The sequence below is a fragment of the Salmo salar genome, chromosome 13 (genome assembly GCF_965601325.2).
Source record: "Salmo salar chromosome 13, fSalSal1, whole genome shotgun sequence".
Classification (NCBI taxonomy): domain Eukaryota; kingdom Metazoa; phylum Chordata; class Actinopteri; order Salmoniformes; family Salmonidae; genus Salmo; species Salmo salar.
Window position 1 is genome coordinate 42,742,750 of NC_138303.1, and position 16,908 is coordinate 42,759,657.

Consider the following 16,908-nt stretch of genomic DNA (forward strand, 5'->3'; position numbering starts at 1 on the left):
ATCTCTACAAAAAAAACCCACAAATAGACAAGGAAATATAATCCAACTTTATTTTGGCAATTTTTGCCCAGTTTGCGTCCAATATACACTTATTTCTTGCCAAAAGCTATCCTGAAGGCCTAACATTTGTTTTTATCCAGAGTGATTTACAGGAGCAATTCTGGGTTAAGTGCCTTGCTCAAGGGCACATCGACAGATTGTTCACCTAGTCGGCTCAGTGATTCAAACCAGCAACCTTTTGGTTGACTACCTGGCACCCTATTGGAAGTATGACCCATCTTACACTGAACAACAATGTATAGAGCTAAATGTGTGTTCATGATTTACATGTAGCTTTATTTAGTTTAATTATAACAATGTCAATGAGAACAACTAAATCTACACAATATCAACAACCAGATATCTTTGGTTATTCATTAGGATTGGTAAACATTCATTCAAATGTCTTAATTAAGTGATCAACGTACACAATAAAAACGGACATAAACATTATAAAAACAACTTGATTGTACCAACATAAAATAATCCTGGTTTCCATCATTATTTGTGGAATGGCAATATACTACAGTAATGGTATAACAAACATCTAACCCCTGAATTTGGTTATTGTTTTTTGATTTACATTTTAGTAGACGCTCTTATCTAGAGCGACTTACAGTAGTGAATGCATACATTTCATACATTTTTTCCCTGTACTGGTCCCCCGTGGGAATCAAACCCACAACCCTGGCGTTGCAAACACCATGCTCTACCAACTGAGCCACACGGGACCATTGATAACACAATGTCGTTGGTATCATCTATGATGATTCGAGGAGTAATGTTTGAAAGGCACAGTTTGGAGGAAAATATGTGATTAACTTTACACAATCCAAAAATACTAGCCACAAATTATAATTTGGCAGAGGTTTTGAATATTGTTGTTTTGATAACCTCATTTGCAGTGGGCAAATAATGACACAAATGAACACAAATTGTAAAAATAAAATAATTCAGCATTAGGAGTACCACAATTACATATAGTTTTGTTAATACAGTATTTGACCACATTCAGCATGGCATAAGGGTGCATATATCTGACTGAATTAGAAATGCATTTGTCACTTCTTTTAGCAGTCTTACTTATCAAAACAAATAGTGCAACTTCTGTCATTTAGTATTACAAGAAAAACAGAAAAATAAACGTGTTAAGACTGGACCAAATATTCTAAGAGCAACACTAAACTGTACTTCTGCTGAGTAGCCTACAACCATGCCATCCAGTGTGTTGGCATTCAAGTGACCAGATTAAAGAAGTTTGTCCCAAATGATAAACTCAAAGAGCTTTATAAAACTTTATAACACCATTGTATGTTAATCATAAAAAAATATATATAATGTTGCTAATATTTTAAGCTCTTCAAAATGATTTACTTACAATGTATTCAGTACTTATTGGAGAGGCATTTTGCTTTGTTGGCCATTTTACAGTAAAAAAATACAAATATTTACATACTTAAACATCCGTTAAACGTATAGTACATGAGCATATGCTGACTGGTCATATATCCAGGAAAATGTAAAGAACACATTCTATTGGCATTCTGGATATGATTGTGACCCACCCGTATAACAAGTAGCACTGTAGTCCATCATGATTGCAGAAGAGGGTTGCATAGTGAGATTGGAAGAAAAAAAATTATAATTAAAAAAGTTTGAGCTGCTTGGTTTTTGTGTTTGTTAAGAAAGAAAAAAAGGCACAATGATACAAGTGTCCTGAGTTAGATCAGGCCATTCAGGCCTCTGGTTTGACAAAAAAAGAACCACTTTATTCATATTCATTTGGAGTGATTGCAGTACTCTATGGTATTTTGGCTCAGAGTTGTCAGACAGTGGTTGACAGACAGACAGATGCTCAGAGTCTCAGAGAAAAGGCCTTAGAATATCATGAAGTGCTCGTCTGAAACAAATACACTGCATGTGCCTCTGGCTGGTGAGCATACAAATACAATGTTATATGAATAGAATGTTATGTTTCTATTTCTATGGTGGTTGCGTATGTTCTGGGCCAGGTGCTGGCTAGTCTGGCAGTGAGCGCAGGGTCCTCTCCCGCCTCCATCATGGCACTCTTAGCTCCCCCAGTCTGATGTAGACGTCTTCAGCCTGACTCAGGTCTTCAAACACCGGCAGCAGGTGGAGCAGCTCAGAATCCTCCACATCATCAAACCAGGACACCACAGGAACCTGAAGGAGCAGCAAAGAAACCATTTGCTCACTTACTAATGCTTTGTTTGCAGTGTTGGGGTATTGACAAACTGTATATTCTTGTTGTATATATCGGAATGTATATATCTGTGTTAAATCTTAAGTTCATATTCTGTTAACTCAAACCTAAATAATAATGTTGTTGACTCATCCTATACTCATACAGTGCATTCGGAAAGTATTCAGACCCCTTGACTTTTTCCACATTGTTATGTTACAGCCTTATTCAGAAATTGATTAAATTGTTTTTTCCCCTCATTAATCTACACACAATACCCCATAATGACAAAGCAAAACCTTTTCATTTTTTAAAATTTTGCAAATGTATAAAAAAAAAAAACACCTGCGCTAAATTCAATTCAGAGCCTTTACTCAGTGTTTTGTTGAAGCATCTTTGGCAGAGATTACAGCCTCAAGTCTTCTTTGGTATGACCCTACAAGCTTGGCACACCTGTATTTGGGGATTTTCTCTCATTCTTCTCTGCAGATCCTCTCAAGCTCTGTCAGGTTGGATGGGGAGTGTCGCTGCACAGCTATTTTCAGGTCTCTCCAGAGATGTTCGATCAGGTTCAAGTCCGGGCTCTGGCTGGGCCACTCAAGGACATTGAGACTTGTCCCGAAGCCACTCCTGTGTTGTCTTGGCTGTGTGCTTAGGGTCGTTCTCCTGTTGGAAGGTTAACCTTCGCCCCAGCCTGAGCGCTTCAGAGCAGGGTTTCATCAAGGATCTTTCTGTACTTTGCACAATTCATCTTTTCCTCGAATCTGACTAGTCTACCAGTCCCTGGCGTTGAAAAGCATCCCCACAGCATGATGCTGCCACCACCATGCTTCACTACAGGGGTGGTGCCAAGTTTCCTCCAGACGTGGAGCTTGGCATTCAGGCCAACGAGTTCAATCTTGGTTTCATCAGACCAGACAAACTTGTTTCTCATGGTCTGAGAGTCTTTAGGTGCCTTTTGGCAAACTCTATGTGGGCTGTCATGTGCCTTTTACTGAGGAGTGGTTGCCGTCTGGCCACTGTACCATAAAGGCCTGACTGGTAGAGTGCTGCAGAGATGGTTGTCCTTTTGGAAGGTTCTCCCATCTCCACAGAGGACTTCTGAAGCTCTGTCAGAGCGACCATCAGGTTCTTGGTCACCTGACCAAGGCCCTTCTCCCCCCAATTGCTTAGTTTGCCCGGGCGGCCAGCCCTAGAGTCTTCGTGGTTCCAAACTCTTTCCATTTAAGAATGACGGAGGTCACTGTGTTCTTGGGGACCTCCAATGCTGCAGAAATGTTTTGGTACCCTTCCCCAGATCTGTGCCTCGACACAATCCTGTCTCGAAGCTCTACGGAAAATTCCTTAGATCTCATGGCTTGGCTTTTGCTCTGACAACTGTGGGACCTTCTATAGACAGGTGTGTGCCTTTCCAAAGCATGTCCAATCAATTTAATTTACCACCGGTGCATTCCAATCAAGTTGTAGAAACATCTCAAGGATGATCAATGGAAACAGGATGCACCTGAGCTCAATTTCGAGTCTAATAGCAAAGGTTCTGAATACTTATGTAAATAAGGTATTTCTGTTTTTTATTTTTTTTATTTATAAATTTGCAAACATTTCTAAAAACCTGTTTTCGCTTTGTCATTATGGGTATTGTGTGTAGATTGATGAGCAAAAATAAATGTAATCCATTTGAGAATAAGGCTGTAACGTAACAAAATGTGGAAAAGGGAAGGGGTCTGATTACTTTCCGAATGCTCTGTATGTGGCCAAAGCATAAAAGGAGTGAAAACACTAACATCTCAAAACAGACCGTTTAAAAAATGCTTGCTATTTCCTCATAGAAGATGATGTCATCCTACTCGCCTGAATATTTTTTATGACGGGTATACGCCCACACCATTCTGTTGTTGGGGTAGGCCCACACCATTCCACAGAAAAGCTGCTTTTTAACATACTTTATTACAATTATTTTTAAGAAAAACTATTTCACTCATATTGTAATTAATTATAGGTCATATTACATGGAAATCTGGGAACACTGGACAGTTATTTTAAGTGGAATATAAGGTTAAACCTTTTAAAAGTGAATAGAATAGAATGCAGTAAAATGTAAAATAATATCATGTTAATTATCAGTTTGAATCCTGAAAAAGGTCACAGTTGAGTTGAAAGAAGTTGAATGAAACCCAAACTCACAGCATTCTCAGGGTGGAAGATGTATGAGGCAGGAGAGTTGTCCAAGATGAGGGTCTTATGGAGCTCTCTGCCCAGTATGCTGAGGTCTTTGACATAGAAACCCTGGTGGAACACACAGGACTCCCGGAACAGCCGCGCCCGGAACACCCCACACTGATCCAACAGGTCAGTCACTGGGTCTGCATACTAGGGGAGGGCAAGGAAAAGGGGGGAGGGGGTGGGTCAGGGAATGCAGGAAAGGGCAAGACCAGAAGCAGGGAATGGAGAGTAGGGGGTAAATGAGAGTTTGGATTTGGTGCAAGGTGTCACCAAGGTTTACCCAAGCTACTAATAATGTACAATTGCGGTCAAATATTCTGGCTCCCTTGCACTTTAAAATGGGGCTGAATGTTCCATTTTCTCTTTTCAAAACTGGTTGAATGGCTATTTTTACCCTGTATGCACCTTTAACTTTTGGGCTCCCGAGTGGCACAGCGGTCTAAGGCACTGCATCTCAATGCAAGAGGCGTCACTACAGACCGTGGTTCGATTCCAGGCTGTATCACAACCGGCCGTGATTGGGAGTCCCATAGGGTGGAGCACAATTGGCCCAGCATCATCTGGGTAAGAGTTTGGCCGGGGTAGGACTTCATTGTAAATAAGAATTTGTTCTTAAACTGACTTGCCTAGTTAAATAAAGGTTAAATAAATAAAAAATATGTAACTTCCCACAGGTGAGATAAATAACACAATAAATGAGAATAACTTGCCTTCAACCAAATACATTTTTTATATTTAAGTCCGGCCATTTTGCTTTACTCTGAAGTGTGAACACCAATTTTGTTTCTATTTCAACTTATTTAAAAAATATATATATATAATTGTGCAAGGGTGCCAATATAGTTGACCACAACTGTAACTACACGTTACATTGAAAACGTATGCTAGCTCCTAATATGCAAATCCACAAAGCAGGTTTTGGCACTAGAAAGGTCATCTAACGCATGGGGAAAAGGCTACAGAGGGTTGGGAAAGAGAAAAACGTTTAAGACTTCCTAAACTAGAATTCAAAATGAAGAGTTATCTTCTCAAGAAGAATAGTAGGGAAATGTCATAACAACACAATGTTTTATTATTATTTTTCAGCTTACCTTGGCAAGACTGGCAGTAAACAGAATGCACTCAAACAGCTCTCCCATTCGCTGTAGGAACTCATCCACATACGGCCTTTTCAGCACGTATACCTGAAACAAACACCAGGAACTAATGTTTTGTAACACTTTGCATTATGTTGCCCTTATACCTAGCTATGTAATAACACTATAATTACTACAGTAACAACATTCTTATCCCTTTACTAATTGCTTTGAAATTACATAGTAATGGAGTATTATATTATTATAATATTCAATCTTCCTCTGTAGTCATACTTATATTTGTTCCACATTACATGAAATTGTTGTTGTCATTGTGTCCATTCCAGTTGCTGGTGGACAGTTCCTGAAACAAGTAATCAAGAACAGGCCGTGCATGTGTTAACCAGCCTATCCTGGATTACTTGAACCAGGCAGAGGCCCATGGTGAAGAATCCCAAACCAAACGACGGTACTCACATGCGCAGTTGTGCATATGCATTATTTGCATGAAGTTCTGCATGCAAAGGATACAACACAGTGTTGAATTATTGTCCCCGGTGCAGTGCATTGATGAGTCATTTCTGTTCCACAGTTTCTTTAAAAGTGTGCTCTAAAATTATAGCATTACTTATTTCTGAAAGGTGAAGTAACTATGCTGAAATTACTTCCCTTTTAAAATATTTTTATGCTTACACTTCCTTTCCCATTCAACATCACATCTGTCCAGTAGAGGGCTCATAGCACCCATAACAAACCTCATCTGTCCTAAAAACCCATCCTATTTTAAGCTCAGCAAACACTGAACTCTGAACACATCAACATACAGTAAGTACATGAACGCCAAGCTACCCGACTCAACATACTGCATTTAGTTCATATATTTTACCTGGTGTGTGGTCCCCTCAATCTCCACAGGCACTATGAAATCTGCATTACTAATAGGCTAAGGAAATAACACAAAGGGAGCCGTTGAACATTCTAATGCAATTACATAAGATAAAATCACTAAGACTTGGACTATAATAACCACATAAATATAATATACACTACCGTTCAAAAATGTGGAGTCACTTAGAAATGTCCTTGTTTTTGAAAGAAAAGCACATTTTTGGTCCATTAAAATAACATCAAATTGATCAGAAATATAGTGTAGACATTGTTAATGTTGTAAATGACTATTGTAGCTGGAAACGGCTGATTTTTTTATGAAATATCTACATAGGCGTACTGAGGCCCATTATCAGCAACCATCACTCCTGTGTTCCAATGGCATGTTGTGTTAGCTAATCCAAGTTTATCATTTTAAAAGGCTAATTGATCATTAGAAAACCCTTTTGCAATTATGTTAGCACAGCTGAAAACTGTTGTTCTGATTAAAGAAGCAATAAAACTGGCCTTCTTTAGGCTAGTTGAGTATCTGGAGCATCAGCATTTGTGGGTTCGATTACAGGCTCAAAATGTCTAGAAACAAAGAACCTTCTTATGAAACTCATCAGTCTATTTTTGTTCTGAGAAATGAAGGCTATTCCATGTGAGAAATTGCCTAGAAACTGAAGATCTGGTACAACGCTGTGTACTACTCCCTTCACAGAACAGCGCAGACTGGCTCTAACCGGAATAGAAAGAGGAGTGGGAGGCCCCGGTGCACAACTGACCAAGAGGACAAGTACATTAGAGTGTCTAGTTTGAGAAACAGATGACTCACAAGTCCTCAACTGGCAGCTTCATTAAATAGTACCCGCAAAACACCAGTCTCAACGTCAACAGTGAAGAGGCAACTCTGGGATCCTGGAAAGGCAGAGTTCCTCTGTCCAGTGTCTGTGTTCTTTTGCCCATCTTAATCTTTTCTTTTTATTGGCCAGTCTGAGATATGGCTTTTTCTTTGCAACTCTGCCTAGAAGGCCAGCATCCCGGAGTCGCCTCTTCACAGTTGACGTTGAGACTGGTGTTTTGCGGGTACTATTTAATGAAGCTGCCAGTTGAGGACTTGTGAGTCGCCTGTTTCTCAAACTAGACACTCTAATGTACTTGTCCTCTTGGTCAGTTGTGCACAGGGGCCTCACACTCCTCTTTCTATTCTGGTTAGAGGCAGTCTGTGCTGTTCTGTGAAGGGAGTAGTACACAGCGTTGTACCAGATCTTCAGTTTCTTGGAAATTTCTCGCATGGAATAACCTTCATTTCTCAGAACAAGAATAGACTGACGAGTTTCATAAGAAAGTTCTTTGTTTCTAGACATTTTGAGCCTGTAATGGAACCCACAAATGCTGATGCTCCAGATACTCAACTAGTCTAAAGAAGGCCTGTTTTATTGCTTCTTAAATTAGAACAACAGTTTTCAGCTGTGCTAACATAATTGCAAAAGGGTTTTCTAATGATCAATTAGCCTTTTAAATGATAAACATGGATTAGCTAACACAATGTGCCATTGGAACACAGGAGTGATGGTTGCTGATAATGGGCCTCTGTACGCCTATGTAGATATTCTATTAAAAAAGAAATCAGCCGTTTCCAGTTACAATAGTCATTTACAACATTAACAATGTCTACACTGTATTTCTGATCAATTTGATGTTATTTTAATGGACAATTTTTTTTGCTTTTCTTTCAAAAACAAGGACATTTCTAAATGACCCCAAACTTTTGAACGGTAGTGTACATGTAACAAAGAAAACCATTATTAACTTTATGATATTTCCCCTTAACTACTGTTGAAACAAATACCCATACAAAACCCTTTAACAGTGAGTTGACAACAGCAGTAGTTACAGTGAGAGTTAAAAATAAAATAAAAAAGGTCAGTAGCTACCTTGAATGAGCTATGCACTAGTGTTTCATCCAGGTCTATGACCACACATATCTTCCCCTGGTCCTGAGGTATCATCTCCGGCAGCAGGCTGGGTCCAGATGAGAGCTGTGGTGGAGGACACAAGAATACAGACCAAGGTCACTACTGTATCTGTACAGAGCACTCATTGGGGACAACAGCACATCTTGCCCGTTTTATTAGGCTGGCTCTATGCTTCATCAACACTTCCTCACTCTACTAGCACTAAAAATCAAAAAGACATTTATAGATTTCCACCAACCAATGCAACTACAGTATAATAACAGTTTCGCAGTGTAACACCTGTGGGCTGTTGACAGCAGATGGACTTGGCTATATGGTCTATACTGTTCATATACATGTTACATCAGATTCAATTCAGAGACGCAAACAATACCCGGGCCTCACAACAGATACGGTTTTCCCACTGCTCCAGTGCTGCCTGGAGGACACTAGGTAATATGAAGAAACATGAAGCTCATTAGCCCTTGTTACATGGTGCTAACGCCCATCTACACCTGACAGCCTCACAAGTGGCCAGTGGGCAACAACACCCTTTTCATGCTTCTGTACACATCGGTTATGACGCACCGGGAACTACATACTGTACATATCTAACATATCCTATGTCTCCCACATGAACTGACATGCACATCACATTATCCACTCTTTTGTAGGCCCTCTGCACCCCTGTTTTGCCTTAGTGGATTGCAATTCACTCAGCTGTCTTATCGTAGGAGATCTATGTGAACAGACCTAAAAGTACTCTGTAGCCGCCAACCGTCATGGTAGTGTTCAAGATGTTCACAACAGGTGCAGCAGCTACTCCATATTGCAACATGCTGTTATAACGTCCACGGGCAACAATCCCACACATTCTCATGGGACAATAGGTATTGCTCAACAGAGGAAAGCTATCAATTTCCGATTGTAGTTGTTTTATGCTTTTCCTGCAATTACGCTGGAGTAGTTAAACACGTGATGAAGCACTTGACAGTGGTAAAATAAAAAGCCTGATAGTTGTTTGACAAAAAACACTTAGCTGTACACACAAGAGTATCATATCCTTATAATAAAGTCTAACATGGCAAATTATAATGTGTGAAACTTTGTGGCAAATGGGTTTTTTTTTGGTTTTTTTAATCTGCTTAAAGTGTCCAAACAAGCTTTGCAAACACAACAAAATGCAAAATGACACTTTTTAGGCTACATAAAAGTCCCATACTTGGTTGAAATACAGCAAACAACAGTCCATACACTATTTCTGATATGGATAATTACAACAACAATGCTGCCGAGATGCTGAGAGGAATAAATTATGTTACCTTGACAACGTCCCCATTGTCCTGTAGCTCCAGCAATGCATCCTGGGAAGGTGGCAGTGGTTTGGGGGCAGCCTGTGCTCCTCTGAGGCAACAGAAAAGTGCTTTGAAGAGGTTACAGCACCTAGGCTTCTTCGGAGAAGACCTGCTCACCTGGCCTGTCATTAGGGCAAAAATAAGAATGCTTTTAATGTGTGTGAAAATTAGCTGTGACATAACCAAGCTTTTGATTCAAACTGAGTGATATGGAAATGATATTCACCAACACATTATACTCATTCTCACACGGCAATGAAGGTTCTTATAAGCCAAGTAGATGGACGGGGTGAGGGAAATGTATGATGTTGTACATTTCTTTTCCCATGAAGAAGTAAGGAGGATTTCCCCCATTTTGAGAGACATCGTTGCTGCACATAATGTAGAATGAACTCCTTGCTCCCTTTACCAAAGGGAGCAAGCACACACATGCACACACACACACACTCTGGGTTTAATGAGGTTGCTGCTGCTGGAAGGGGCTGGTACATGTTATATAATCACAGAGAGGGCGGGAAAACCCACACTCTTCACTAGGTAGTGACTGCGTCTCAAATGGCAGCCTATCCCCTATTGAGTGCATTACTTGTGACCAGGGCCCTGTGGCACTGGTCAGAAGTTGTGCATAGGGAGTAGGGTGCCATTTGGGACACAGACAGTACTTTCTGCTGTAGAAAACACAGACAGAAAACATTCCAACCATTTCACTGACTCTCCTGGAACAAGACCTCTGGCTGGAGCGGAGCAAGCTGAAGCCAGTCACACCTCAATGCTCCAAGCCCCCTTTGATCAGTCACTGTAAAAATGTGTCCTAGTTCACAGAGGTTCCACTACTGGGGGAAATTAGCATCTATTATTTGGTTGGATTGGATATGCATAGCACCTATGTTAATATACAGTACCAGTCAAAAGTTTGGAAACACTGACTCGTTCAAGGGGTTTTTATAAATGTTTTACTATTTTCTACATTGTAGAATAATAGTGAAGACATCAAAACTATGAAATAACACATATGGAATCATGTAGTAACCACAAAAAGTGTTAAACAAATCAAAAGATATTTTAGATTCTTCAAAGTAGCCACCCTTTGCCTTGATGACAGCTTTGCACACCCTTGGCATTCTCTCAACCAGATTCATGAAGTAGTCACCTGGAATGCTTTTCCAACAGTCTTGAAGGAGTTACCACATATGCTGAGCACTTGTTAGCTGCTTTTCCTTCACTCTGAGGTCCAATTCATCCCAAACCATCTCAACCCAGTTGAGATCGGGTGATTGTGGAGGCCAGGTCATCGATGCAACACTCCATCACTCTCCTTCTTGGACAAATAGCCTTTACACAGCCTGGAGGTGTGTTGGGTCATTGTCCTGTTGAAAAACAAATTATAGTCCCACTAAGCACAGACCAGATGGGATGGCGTATCGCTGCAGAATGCTGGAGTAGCCATGCTGGTTAAGTGTGCCTTGAATTCTAAATAAATCACAGACAGTGTCACCAGCAAAGCACCTCCACACCATCACAACTCCTCCTCCATGCTTCACGGTGTGAACCACACATGCAGAGATCATCCGTTCACCTACTCTGCATTTCACAAAGACACGGCTGTTGGAAATAAAAATCTCAAATTTGGACTCATGAGACTAAAGGACATAATTCCACGGTCTAATGTCAATTGCTCATGTTTCTTGGCCCAAGCAAGTCTCTTCTTCTTTTGGTGTCCTTTAGTAGTGGTTTCTTTGCAGCAATTCGACCATGAAGGCCTGATTCAGGCAGTCTCCTCTGAATAGTTGATGTTGTGATGTGTCTGTTACTTGAACTCTGTGAAGCATTTATTTGGGCTGCAATTTCTGAGGCTGGTAACTCTAATGAACTTATCCTCTGCAGCAGAGGTAACTCTGGGTCTTCCGGATTGAATGACCTTCATGTCTTAAAGTAATGATGGACAGTCATTTCTCTATGCTTATCTGAGCTGTTCTTGCCATAATATGGACTTGGTCTTTTACCAAATAGGGCTATCATCTGTATACCACCCCTACCTTGTCACAACACAACAGATTGGCTCAAACACATTAAGGAAAGAAATTCCACAAATTAACTTTTAACAAGGCACACCTGTTAATTGAATGCCAAGAGTGTGCAAAGCTGTCATCAAGGCAAAGGGTGGCTACTTTGAAGAATCTAAAATATATTTTGATTTGTTTAACACTTTTTTGGCTACTACATGATTCCATGTGTTATTTCATAGTTTTGAAGTCTTCACTATTATTCTACAATGTAGAAAATAGTTTTTTAAAAAATAAGAAAAACCCTTGAATGAGTAGGTGTGTCCTAACTTTTGACTGGTACTGTATGTATGAGAGTTTATAAGCAAATGAAATGCATGGATGGCTCTGATATACAAAACATTGATGCCTGCGCTGACTACAGCTATCGAAGAGATTCATTTTTTTTAATATTTAAAAAGAAAAAGTGGTTTCAATGCAAATCTTCAGGAGCCTTGTTCACACATCTGGACATTCTCATCCTGCTCATCATATTTTGTATAGTGCTAGGTGCAAAAGATAGTCAGTTATTATGAGTCGCTCGCTTGATTCATAATCTTCATCCTTGATCCTAACATTTCATCTCCTTCCATCTTCCTTTCATCTTTGGGGGGCTTCTGCAGCCATTGAAATGATGGGTAGGGGTGATGTTGTGGATGTTTGCATGCATCTGCATGTTGTCATTTGTATGTGTATATTTGTTGTTGTTTCCAAAAAAATCATTAACGTGAAGGATATAGGATTTTAAATGGTGAGTTCACAGTGTGACTTTTGTCAAATTCCACTCCTGTAACCAACCATGCTACTCTATCTATATAAAGACATACAGGACACTGGACAGTGGCCTGGGGGCGGGGGGGGGGGGGGGGGGGGTTGATATCTTTCATCAACACAAACATAACATGCTAGTGCCACAAGGGGGGAAAGAACCTCTGAGCATTAGGGGTCCAAAGACATTTTAAAGGGTAGAAAAGCCTATTCCTGAATATATGAAAAAAAATTCTAATAAAAGAGAGAAAAAAAACCCAATGCATAATAATCTATAATATTTTTCTCTGCTGAGCAAACATAGGAGCAGAAGGGCTATCCTATCACACATAATCTGGTATTGCACCATAATCAAAGAGCAGTACACAGTGGCGTACCACAGGCCCGCAAGGTCTGAGCACATTTTTATTTGCAGTTTTATAGCTAATCTCATACTATTCTACACATTTTGCAATGAGGCTGAGAGAATTTTGCATTTTTAAAACGAATTTCCTGGAATTCTACTCATATTGCCAAAGGTCTCGAGAGAAAAATGTTTAGTTTTATAGCTAATCTCATGCTATTCTACACATTTAGCCAGTTTAACAGCTAATTTCCTATAATTCGATTTTCTTTGCCATGGTTTATGACGTGTTTATATGCCATCTGCATTTTGGGGGGGTTGAGGGCCCCCAGAGCTATAGGGCCCAGTGCCAGTAGAGTACCAGGCCTACCCTTTAATTCAAACCAAAGTGCCAGAAGCATAAAAACAACGAATCTTTGAAACCGCGCTTTACAATGGGCGGAGGAGGGAGAAGGGCATGTGTTTGTGCATACCACTGTCAACACCGACTGCGGCACCTGGCATTTCTACGGTTATGCTTGTCATCTTTCATCAGCAACCGTTTTAGGTTTCATTTCCAACAGCCAAAGAAAAAAAGTCTCATACATTTGCCAATCTTTGTATCGTATAGGCCTTTGATATATGTGGTATTTTTTCAAATGAGATTCGGATAGTGTACCACCCTGGCGCGCATTGATCTGCCCTGATGTATTTGTCTCCAGGCTGAGCCTGCGAACAAAAACAAGACATGGCTGTGCTGTTTGTATGGCTCTACACAGATGTGACAGTAATATGGAACGGTGCCATACAACAACTAGAAAATAAGATAAAGCATAAATCATAAACACAGGGCAGGCTAAATGCTGGGGTGGTTTGGTTTAATCATTTTACGCGCGAAAAGATCACTATGTCAATTTATTCAATTATTATTATTAGCTATAATCATATCCCTAAATGTCTAGTAAGATGGCATTAGATAACCTTGTTTTGATCCATAGAAATACTGTAACATCAACAAAACGGAATCATTTGATTGTCTTAAAAGTCCAATAATGTGCGTAAATAGGTAAGACATATTGATTTGGCTAATGTAATTACAATAGCCAACAAACACTGTTTTAATATTCTTTACAGGTTTGAATTCGTGATTACATACCGAATGTAATGCAGTTTTTCAAACAGCCTTTACTCTCGCATTGTCAAAAATGTGTTTGAACCAGAGGGGAAACACTTCCCAATTATGCAGGTGTTCCATAATAACTGAAAATCAATCCATGTTCAGCATCACTTGTGTGGGTTTGAAACATCATGAAATATAATATAGACATTTAATATAGCCTATTTGTATGCAAGATTAATCAAATGTGTAGTACGCTCTAGAATGTCGCGCGCAATGTCCGCGACGTTGGAACTGTCAAATGGACGTGCTGGAAACATGTTAACATCAACCTTACATTTCATAAATTAACGAACCTTCTCCATATCAAATCAACCCATGTTTAATCAGAACAAACAATAAAAACGGGAGCATATCCTACCTGTTTTCGGTGACAATTGAATGTCTTCTTTCTGCACTTGAGTGATGATAGATCTTTCCATCTGACAAGCACAGAGCCCTCAAAATCCAATCCGTTCCCCAAACAGAGATAAGCAGCCTTCATTAGGTTATGTTGACAAGTTACTAAAGGATTGCCTTTGATAACTGTCATCCGTGTCTGTGTTGGATTCGTAAGAGGCTACATTTCATCAGCAACAATGTTTCTTTATTCCTGGCTTCTTCTGTTGTCCACACATGGGAGGGGCAGGGCGCTTGGATATGTTTTCGTCGTTGCGATTCCCTCTGCTGCGCCTCTCGGTTTACTTTATCACTAGTACATTTCCCGAACGGCCCCTTCCTGTCTCTGCGAAGTCCTCAATTTTCACTCCAACAACATGGAGAATACAGGCGAAAGAAGAAAAACAACCGAGGAAATGGGGCAAGGGGCGGTTTCAAGTTCCCCTTTACAATAGATAAACAACACCGTCAAATTGATTGATTACTGAGAGGAGGAGAATAAAACAGGTTACATCGGCGGTAATATTTCTGAAAATGAAAAATGGTTATGAATAGAATTCGATTTTAAGTGTGAGACTTGTTTTTTTCCACCCAATGGTTTGTTTTTCTTCGGCGGGACTTCAAGGGTGCCTTGAAACCGTTGCTAGTTTCGGATTGGATCTTTGAAAAGTGGGAGTTGCAAAGGCATTCTTCGCTATTCTGCACGCTCCACACCAACAAATTCCAGCGCTGGTTTTGTCACAAGTCGAGTGATTATAAATATGATTGATATCAATTGCATTATTCAAGTAGGCAAAAAAAAGATCAACATATAATTATAATATGAATAATAACAACAATAATAATAATAAAATAGTTTTATTTGATATTGTCATTGATCATATTATCAATCTTTAATTCATTGAAATACACAGTACTTCAGTCATTGCAGTAATGACAAAGAAAATAACATTACTTCTAACTTGTCATAAGAATCATTAAAGTTTATGCACAGTATGTGATTGTTTCCTTTTTTTGCTAAATATATTTATGTGCATCATAACTATGATAATCTGTTTTTTGTTTTGTTGTAATTTGTCAGCACTACAACCTGACAACACTTCCTAATATGCAGAATAATGAAGAGGTAGCCAAGCATTTTTTATTGTGAATTGCAGCGCTGCACCCATCACATACTTTGTGAGTTTCACTGTTGTTTCCATTTTTGATTGTTGACAAAAAAAAATACATTACACCAGCACTACACAACCCACTGAAATTGATGAATGTATTTCTTGATGCATTTTTAATTGTTTTTGACGCTATGAGATGCTGAGCATCCACAGCTGTGTGTTGTAGCTCAGTGTGGTCCTCTGTAGATCAGCTGGTAGAGTATGGTGCTTGCAACACCAGGGTTTGGGTTTGATTCCCGGGACCACCCATACGTAAAATATATGCATGGATGACTGTATGACTGCTTTGGATGAAAGCATCTAATAATGGCCATATACTATACAATAAGATTTTCGACAGCACCAGTGAGTGAATTTCAGAACATTCTCCTTTAGTGCAGCAAGTGCTGAGCGCATTGAGCTGTGAATGTCTCTATGGGATGTGAGGTAGGTGTATACTGTGCCTGTGAATGAATGGAAAGAAGATCACACAAGATGAAATGTTTATGGACATGCACACAGAGGGAAATAAATCAGGGAATTCTGCATCTCTTGTGGTTGTGGAATGTTTTGGAAGCAAACCTGTGTGTCCTAACAGGAGCACTGAGCTAAGGAGGCAAAAGTGAGGACAGGAAGCAAAAGACAAAATATCTTAGTTAGGTTAGTCATAAAGAAACAACACTAAAGCAGCGAAATAAAAAAATCTGTGGCTCTACTGCCAGAATCGTGAATCCGGATCAGAACCCGAACCACAAAACCAAGTCCAAGTCGTAAACAAGAACGGCACAGCTGTTTACATTCCTGCGTTCAGACTGTTTTTAGACGGCAGCACAGATGCAATGTGAATTAATGTAACATTTGCATAAACTGGATGACCTGGAAAATGTCATGAGTTTCGAAGTTGAACTGGATGCCCGATTACACTAATGAAACTTTAAAACTCCTGGTCATGTTGTCTTTGCATTCCTCCAAGCTAAGAGAGACAGACAGACAGCGAGAGTGAGACGGGAAAGAAAGAGACTCAAGAGAGAGGGACTGAGAAAGAGAGAAATATAAAGACAGAAAGAGAGAGGAGTAGGGCAGCTGGTGCTGAGGCCCTGTGTTGATTATGACTTTCAAAGTGGCACACAAGTGAACAACAAAAACTAAAATTCACAAATAAAAAGCAAAAGAATAGAAGTGTAGGATTAAGGAATGGGTCATAATTTAAAGCAATGTTGCAGGATGATTTATGTAAAGTTTTTATTAGTAGTATTAACTCAAATTAAGTATATTACAAATGAAATTATGGTGTTGCAATTGCACTGCAACTAATGTACACACAGCCTACATGATGGTTCATAACA

At 39.7% G+C, this 16,908-nt stretch overlaps 1 protein-coding gene across 1 annotated transcript; it reads right to left on the reverse strand.

The window, feature by feature from the left end:
- Positions 1-33: 33 nt before the first annotated feature.
- LOC106567083 (carboxy-terminal domain RNA polymerase II polypeptide A small phosphatase 2) lies at positions 34-14,746 on the reverse strand. Its single transcript, XM_014135961.3, has 7 exons — positions 14,395-14,746; positions 9,692-9,846; positions 8,349-8,453; positions 6,428-6,484; positions 5,557-5,649; positions 4,427-4,612; positions 34-2,223 (listed from the first exon to the last, which is right to left on the reverse strand). Exons 1-7 carry the CDS (start codon positions 14,453-14,455, stop codon positions 2,098-2,100), a joined length of 783 nt encoding a protein of 260 aa, XP_013991436.1. The 5' UTR covers positions 14,456-14,746; the 3' UTR covers positions 34-2,097.
- Between the last annotated feature and the right edge of the window lie 2,162 nt (positions 14,747-16,908).

What these genes read in the sequence shown, in the direction of transcription:
- LOC106567083 (XM_014135961.3), bottom strand. Translation starts at nt 14,455, where the DNA reads ATGGAAAGATCTATCATCACTCAAGTGCAGAAAGAAGACATTCAATTG. An exon ending in TAGTGCATAGCTCATTCAAG is followed by an intron (nt 6,485 to 8,348) that starts GTAGCTACTGAC and finishes TTATTTCCTTAG; the next exon opens with CCTATTAGTAATGCAGATTT. An exon ending in TTACTGCCAGTCTTGCCAAG is followed by an intron (nt 4,613 to 5,556) that starts GTAAGCTGAAAA and finishes GCCCTCCCCTAG; the next exon opens with TATGCAGACCCAGTGACTGA.